This window comes from Henckelia pumila, chromosome 2 (assembly GCF_033568475.1).
Source record: "Henckelia pumila isolate YLH828 chromosome 2, ASM3356847v2, whole genome shotgun sequence".
In the NCBI taxonomy this organism is placed as follows: Eukaryota; Viridiplantae; Streptophyta; class Magnoliopsida; order Lamiales; family Gesneriaceae; genus Henckelia; species Henckelia pumila.
In genome coordinates this window covers 56766979-56774717 of record NC_133121.1, presented here as the reverse complement: position 1 = coordinate 56774717, position 7739 = coordinate 56766979, and the positions used below count along the sequence as shown (strand labels likewise).

Genomic DNA, 7739 nt, shown 5'->3' with positions numbered 1-7739 from the left:
AAACCCTCATTATTTCATGGTTTATAATTGTTGAGCTTTTAGGCTTACTACTTTGCTTGGTGCAGGTTAGACTTTCGTTGAGATCGAAAGGCATGATTCCTGAGTGTATTGCGATGCGGGCACGACACATCCCTCCGATCTATGCTAGTCTTCCGCATAAGTTATTTAAACGTAAAAGTTTTGAAGTCTTTAATTTTTTATTTTTTTTTTGGTAAATGTAAATGTAAGAACTTATAGATTGTAATTTATGGCATGTAAATTATTTAACTATTTTCATTATCTTCACGCTTTCGTTTGGAATTGGTCTTGTTTTGGAAAATTCATGTTCTCATCGTATTAATTTTCTGTCTGGTGTTGATTTATTTACTTGCTGAGTTGAGGCAGGTGGTTTCTAGTAGAAACAGATAGGTCATGGAATTATTTTTAAAAATCCGCATTTTATATAATAATTAATTAAGGTAGAGGTTAGGGACGTTTCACTTTAGCTTGCAAATGAAGTATAATAATGTCTCATTGTGGTATGAGATTCTGTTAAATTTGGTACATCTTTCATACATATTTTCCATGGTGGTTTTGGTGCGTAGTCAGAAACTCAATACCAATTATATCGATATGTAGTATTTTAGCTTGCAAATGAAGTATAATAATGTCTAATTATGGTTTGAGATTTTGTTAAATTTGATACATCTTCCATACATATTTTCCATAGTGTTTGTGTGTGTTTAGAAACGCAGTACCAATTATATCGATACGTAATACTTTAGCTTTCAGAGGAAGTATAATAATGTCTCATTGTAGTATGAGATTCTGTTAAATTTGGTACATCTTTCATACATGTTTTCCATGGTGGTGTTGGTGTGTGGTCAGAAACGCAATACCAATTATATGGATACATAGTACATTTTGTCACAAATGAAATATAATAACGTCTAATTGTGTTATGAGAATTTGTTAAATTTGGTACATCGTCCATACATGTTTTACATTTTGGTGTTGGTACGGGATCAGAAACGCAATACCATATATATCGATATGTAGTACTCTAGCTTGCAAATAAAGTATAATAATGTCTAATTGTTGTATAAGATTCTGTTAAATTTGATACATCTTTCATACATGTATGATGATTAAATAAATGGAAATTAAACATCCATTATACCAAAATACTGTACCAACTTCATTAACATAGTTATCCATCCGATCAAAGTACAGTATAAAATACACCAAAAAAATTGTTCACTCCATTCTCATTTCCCTTGGTCCATTTTCATCAAACTATATTACAAAGAAAGATTCCTTTTTCAAATCAATATTCACCGGTTGTCTAACATATTTTAATTCCATCACAATGGAAAACTCTGACAACTTAAAAGGAACCGATACACTATCATCCCCAAATTTGAAGGACAAAAACTAAACATCAAACCTTTTCAACATTGCCTCAACCTTCAAACAACTAAAGCTAAGCTTTGGCATCTTCAACCATTCCAAGAATGGAGAATCTTTTATCTACTATAGTTGTCTTCTCCCGATTACAGGTGAAAGTTCTTCCATTGTACTCCGAAATACTGAAGCAGAGCAACGACTAGGTGACTCATACGGCCTCCAGGTACTAGCTTTCACCTCAGATCCTACTCGTTTTCGAATCATTTCTAAATGAAAAAATAAAACAATGTGCCTTATGTCATAACGAAAAGCAGCGTAATTTAATAGATTTCTTCGGATTATCATGTACTGCTTCAAAATCAGCATAATTCAAACAAAAAACAGCATAATCCAAACAAAAATCAGCACGTGTCAAAAACAGATCAACACATTTTCAATAAAAACAAGAAATATTTGAGGAAAAAACCACCATAAATAGAATAAACCAACATATGTCAAAGAGAATTCGACACAAATTGAACGTACAAGCACAAAAACCAACAAAAATGTGACAAATAATTTATTTAAATGATTTTGATTCTAGAATTTCAGGGCAAATTTTAGATTTCATCGAAGTATATATAATACACTGTTTCATGAAAATTCAAACTTTTTTCATCCCCTTCATTAAATAAGAGCTCATCTTCAATGACGCAAACATCCAATTTGATTCAAAAACCACAGTCACATTCGTCAAATACCAATCAACTAAAATGCAAGTCACATTCGCCACAATCAATATAGCAGTAACCAGATGCACAACCATTTCGATAAAACATCATACTCATTCAAGCAAGAAGAATGAGGACATAATTGAAGAAAGTAATCCAAAGCAAGCCACATATGACATATCCATATGCACAACTATACACACACATAATACAAAATCCAATATTGTAATCCTAGATCTCATTTTTTACGCCAAATTTCAATCCAAAATCATACTTTACAAATTAATAAGCATACAAGCACACAACAACGTAAAAATTAAGAAATAGAGCAAACCGGAGTGATTAATGGCGAGTGACTACGGCGGCGACGGAGAGCTACGGTGGTCGTTAGGGATCGGAGAGAAGTGGAGGCAGGAGCAAAGACGGGCAAAGCTATCCTGAGTTTGAAGCGACGCAAAGGCAATCAAATGGAGCAGGAGTTGCTGGTCATTGAACTTAGTCGGTGGATGATTTGGGATAGGGATTTATGTCTTCGGGCATGAAAGAGGAGGGGAAGAGCGTGAGAAAGAGGAAGGGGGAGGAAAGAGAAACAAAGGAGAAAATTTGAAGGGAAATAGTATTATATTATTATTAATGGATATAAAAAAAATTTAAAAAGAGAAATGAAATAAAAAGATGAAATAGGGAGTGAGAAAAAAAGAGTTTATCTACAGCAGGGAGTGCAAAACAAAAAATTCTTATATGGGTAATGAATCACAAGTTGTGTTTGTGTGTAGAGACTTTTCCCCAATTTCCCCAAGATTAAACGTATCATTTCCATCAAAAGTTATGGGAGGAGAGCTGCTCCCTTATCCCTGTGCAACGCCACCCCTGTCAACTGCTTGACATAAAATTATTTATGACCCAAATATACGGATAAAAAAAATTATGACGAACTCCTCAAAAAATAAAATTATGATGAAAAATATATTGTGATTTTCTTCGCATTCAGATTTAACACTCCTTTTTCCACACCAAACAAATACAATCCCAGACTTCCATTGCCAAATTGAAAAAATTTGCTCTACACACTGAATATATAATAGCAACACAACTCCACAATAACAAATTTGAATGCAAAATAAAAAAGATGTGACCATATTCCATGAAAAACACAACACACACGAACTCAATACATCCATGACAGATCTTGTTTGAAAGTCACTGAAGCAGCAGCCCCTTGAACGCCTCTTTCAGATATCTGCGGACAATCATCAACTGCTAAAACTTTTAGTTTGAGTGATCCCACAAGCGGTTTCAATCCATCATCAGTTATTCCCAGACATTTGCTAAGCTTTAAGGTACAAAGCTGAGGATATTGTCCCACAAGTTGCAGCCCTTCGTCCGTAATTTCTTGGCATCGAGTCAGCACTAAAGTTTGAAGATATTGTGCAGAGCAAAGGGCTTCCATGCCAACATCATTGAAAGAATAAACGTGGTCAAGAGAGAGTTCCCGTATTGGGCACTTTTCTACTAATGTAAGGATCCCGTGTAAAGTAAATGATGAAAAGGAAGGGAACTCGCCATCAGAGAATGATAATCTGACCGATTCAAGTTGTGCGCAATTTAGAGCCAGTGCCTCTAAACATCTATCTGTTAGTCTTATTGCATTGTTCATCAAAAGCGGGAGCGAAAAATCTGAAGGGAAACGGAGAGAAATGGATCGAAGGTTACTAGATTTATGGGCTAAACCTATTATATCCGAGTCTCTCACACCGACACACATGTCTAAGTGAATTTTTTCCAAGTTCTTGCATTTCCCTAGTACACAAGCAAGACCTCGGCCAGGGCTTATGATGCCATTCACCAGCTTAAGTTCTTGCATGCTGTCACATGGAATCCACTGCTTCTGCCACTGATCTATGGCTAACCTATCGTATACCTTCATGTAACGATAATTGGCATCTACCTCGAATTGCAATCTCTTCAATTTTTGCCAAGTAGGCCCCAGCTTTATTAGATCACCTTCCCCAATCGCCCTACAGTTCTTGATGCAGAGATCTTCTAGGGTTTCAAGCTTGCCAAGATACTCTAGCCATTCCACGCTTACAACATTAAGACAACGAATAAGGTGCAAAAGGGTAAGATTTTTACATCCCATTACCGCAGATAATATCCCAAAACCACTTATTCTGGGAGTAAAAATTAACTTCAAGGCTGAAAGATGGGAGCAAGAAGCCAGGTGGCTTAAGCCAGCATCAGTGATAAAAGTGCAGTAACTTAAGGTGAGATCTGTCATCAGGGGACAGCTGTTTGAAAGAATCCGAAGCCCCTGGTCATCCAACTGTTTTCCTAATCTGGACATCCAACCCGAGTAAGATATTTCCACTTTTTCCAAGTTCTGAAATCTATTGCACAAAGATATCAATGCATCATTTGCTGGATCCAAGCCACAACCAACTCGAATAGAGTTTCTTTGCTGACTATCCAATTCATGGAGGCGCTTACAACTTAGAGATACAGAGTTTTTATCCACTGTTCTCTTAATCCTGCCTAAAATTTCCCATGCCAAATGCTCTGGCAAATCATCCATCGGGATCAGATTGCTTGGTTATAATTCAAATGACATAAAATCCTACATCATGCAAATCCAAGTTTAACCGGCGAATAATTTCACACAATGCAATTGTCTTACATGAGTCAAGATTCATAAAAAAATTATTATCGCGCATAGATCAAGACAAGAACACGAAAATGATGTTCTTGATAAAAATTATGTTAACAGCAAGATTTAATAAATGTATTCATACCTCGTCTCATGAAAGTAGAGATGTGCAACCGCCTTATTGATATGATAATCACAAACAATAGTTTATTTGTTATGTAGTTATGCTACACTTGTCAAAAGCAAAGAAAAACATTTCAGCCCCTAACCTTCTTAACCTTATTCCTAGAAAGACTAAAGTTCAAGAAAGAAATCACATTCCATGACAGCAGAACACATGTATTCCAAATTATTCAAATTGATCGTATGAAAATCAACAAACAGAAACCCACAGCAATGAAATTTTTCGAGTCAAGGTTCTTCCTAGAAGAAAACTAATCCGTCCCATTTCCTGCTATATATACCTCATAGGTCAGATATTCACACATTTGTTTCTCCCTGGAAGGATGAAGAGATGTCACGAAGAACTTAGCTATTTTTAAATATGAAAATAAAAATAAAAAATGAGAACTAGCGATTTCAAGTTTTACCATGCGCCTTGGTGATTTTCTTCCCGTAATAAAGCTTTAATTTAATAGCAATGGAAGTACGAACCAAAAACCAAAACAAAAGGGGGAAAAAAAATACTTCACAAAATCACAGATACAAAAATACAATCTAGCAGCAATCACAAGATCCAAGTAGCAATTCACAGAGACCAAACATCGATCAGGGCATTCCTTCCAAGTTCCACCAAAACTATAGTTTACAACAACATTGACAGAAAATAGATTATTTCAAAGGCGCAAATCTCTTACCTTGAAAAGATTTGGAGAATGTTTGGGAATTAACTAGATCAATACACGAGAATGATCGAAAATAGGGAGAGAGAGTCGCCAATAAAAACTCCTAGCCTTTATTACCAATTTAGATTTAGATATTTTTGTGGTCCTTTTTCGCACAGATAGATAGATATTTTGTGGGCTATTCTTGAAACAATGGGCAATTTGTTCAAAAATTTTTAAATATAAATATGTTTTGTTTTGGAATCCCTAGTCATAAAATGTGGTACAAAACCATATAAGATGTGGTACAAAATCTTACAAAATGTGATACAAATTAACAAAATTTGTGGTACAAAAAAGTGGCTAAAAAATACAGAACAAAACATGTTTGCATTGAGGATTTTTTAGCAATTTGCATAACAATTAATTGCAAATAAATATTTTTGCCGCCGGCTATTTTGTATTTTAGTTGAAAGTCAGTATTGTTGTGATTGGTCTCGTTTCGAAATTGAGATTTAATCTTTTTTTTTCAAAGAAAAAAAAGCCAATAACATTACGCTGAATTAATTAAGTGTCATTACAATACTATCAAACCAAGGTGGAAAGCCCCTTGTAACCATTCGAAATTACATTCCAATAACAGTGCTCTCTTCGCAAGGCTGTGAGCTGCTTGGTTTGCCTTCCTCCCCATGTGCCGGATTGAAGCAAACCTATTAGATTTCAAATAATCTCGAATGTCCTTAGCGATTACAGAATCTTGTCCGAGAACCTCACTTGTTTGGCAGATGCTATGCCGGGTGATCTACACCCGGTACAACATATGTCATTCATTGGGCATGGGGCCCACAAAAATGTGTAGGCCCCATGCCCAATGAAGTGGGCCCAGGTGCCCAATCAATGGCAGATGATGCACCGGGTGAAGATCATCCGGTGTAGCATAGCCCGGACCCATTTGTTTTTGTAACTTTTTGTATCGCCAATAATGAGTTTAAAAAAATACAAATGTTTGAAACATCAAGATGTTGACAAAACTCCATACCAAATCTAATAGCTTCTAATTTCATTCCTTTCACCGAGCCCCGATGCCGCATCAACCCAGCCTTCGCTTCCACAACCATGCCAGAAGAGTTTCGAACTACTGCTCCTAGGCTGCCTTTGTTAGTTTTCAAATCCATTCCAGCATCAACATCTAGTCTGACAAAGTTCGGTTCCGAAGGTAGCCAATTTTTAGTAATAGAACACGTTCCATGTCCAAGTGAACTCCGACATGCGACATTAGCTAATCGATAATTCTCCAACCAAGCAATATACCAACACATATTAATCTCCTTCCTCTCCTTATTATCATCATGACTCCATTTAAAAACTTCTCCCCAAATAGCCCAAGTCATCATCACATACACCTCCAATTCATTTCTCAATAACGCCTTTGACAAAGCCAACATACAATCCAAAAAATTGGCATTACGAAATAAACGCAAATGGCGCCAATAAGCAGTATTCTTCCAAGCTTTACAAACTAAAGGACAGAAAAAAAATGCAGTGACTTGTAGCTACATGAGATTTACAATACAAGAACATTTCATTAGTTGGCACATGTTTCGCCTTCAAGTTCGCTCCAGTTGGAATAAAATCATTAGATGCTTTCCATAGGAAAATTCTGATTTTTGGTGAAATTTTTAAACACCACATAAGATTCCACCAAAATTGGTTTGGAAGTCCAGATTGATTATCCGGAGGAGCCAAGAAATTAACTTCCAACAAATATCCTGATTTTACCGTATAACTACCATTAACATTTCCCATCCAACAACGAACATCAACAAAACCTTTACGATTCAAACTAATTGCACAAATAGCCTCAGCTTCAATATTATGAAAGTATTGGCGTAACTTAGATTCATTCCAAGTTCCCGTTGTGTTGATAAAATCTGCCACCATCATTTTGTCATCTGGAATAGTATTGTGTCGATTTTTGTAGCTTGGGATACCCAGAATCCACAACTCATATTTTGCTGATATTTTAGATCCATTCCCAACTCTCCAACAAATTCCCTTCTTAACAATATCAGGACTCCAAAGCAAACAGTGCCAAACATATGATGGATTAGCCCCTAAAGTCACCCCAAGAACATCCGAATATTTGAAATTTCTACCTTTGAAAACTCTTGCCAT

General features: G+C 35.9%; 2 protein-coding genes across 4 annotated transcripts; both read right to left on the bottom strand.

Moving 5' to 3' along the window:
* Positions 1-1219: 1219 nt before the first annotated feature.
* On the bottom strand, positions 1220-5709 carry LOC140881417 (F-box/LRR-repeat protein 14). 3 transcript variants are annotated; one of them, XR_012149958.1, is made up of 2 exons: positions 2431-5566; positions 1220-1652 (listed from the first exon to the last, which is right to left on the bottom strand). XR_012149958.1 is itself a non-coding variant. In XM_073286708.1 (2 exons), exon 2 carries the CDS (start codon positions 4666-4668, stop codon positions 3265-3267), a length of 1404 nt encoding a protein of 467 aa, XP_073142809.1. In that variant the 5' UTR covers positions 4669-4710; positions 5598-5709; the 3' UTR covers positions 1933-3264. The 3 variants fall into 3 exon arrangements, 2 of the variants coding, with proteins under 2 accessions (XP_073142809.1, XP_073142811.1); XM_073286708.1 differs by lacking the exon at positions 1220-1652 and adding an exon at positions 5598-5709 and having other exon boundaries at positions 1933-4710; XM_073286710.1 differs by lacking the exon at positions 1220-1652 and having other exon boundaries at positions 1933-4710; positions 4886-5566.
* Positions 5710-6152: 443 nt separating this feature from the next.
* LOC140877642 (uncharacterized) lies at positions 6153-7739 on the bottom strand. Its single transcript, XM_073281181.1, has 3 exons — positions 7355-7739; positions 6604-7083; positions 6153-6274 (listed from the first exon to the last, which is right to left on the bottom strand). Exons 1-3 carry the CDS (start codon positions 7737-7739, stop codon positions 6153-6155), a joined length of 987 nt encoding a protein of 328 aa, XP_073137282.1.

Coding starts and splice junctions, on each gene's coding strand:
- LOC140877642 (XM_073281181.1), bottom strand. CDS start 7,739: ATGGCAAGAGTTTTCAAAGGTAGAAATTTCAAATATTCGGATGTTCTT. Junction 7,084..7,354: donor TTGGATGGGAAATGTTAATG/GTAGTTATACGG, acceptor TCTGTCCTTTAG/TTTGTAAAGCTTGGAAGAAT. Junction 6,275..6,603: donor ATTAGAAGCTATTAGATTTG/GTATGGAGTTTT, acceptor GAAATCTAATAG/GTTTGCTTCAATCCGGCACA.
- LOC140881417 (XM_073286708.1), bottom strand. CDS start 4,668: ATGGATGATTTGCCAGAGCATTTGGCATGGGAAATTTTAGGCAGGATT.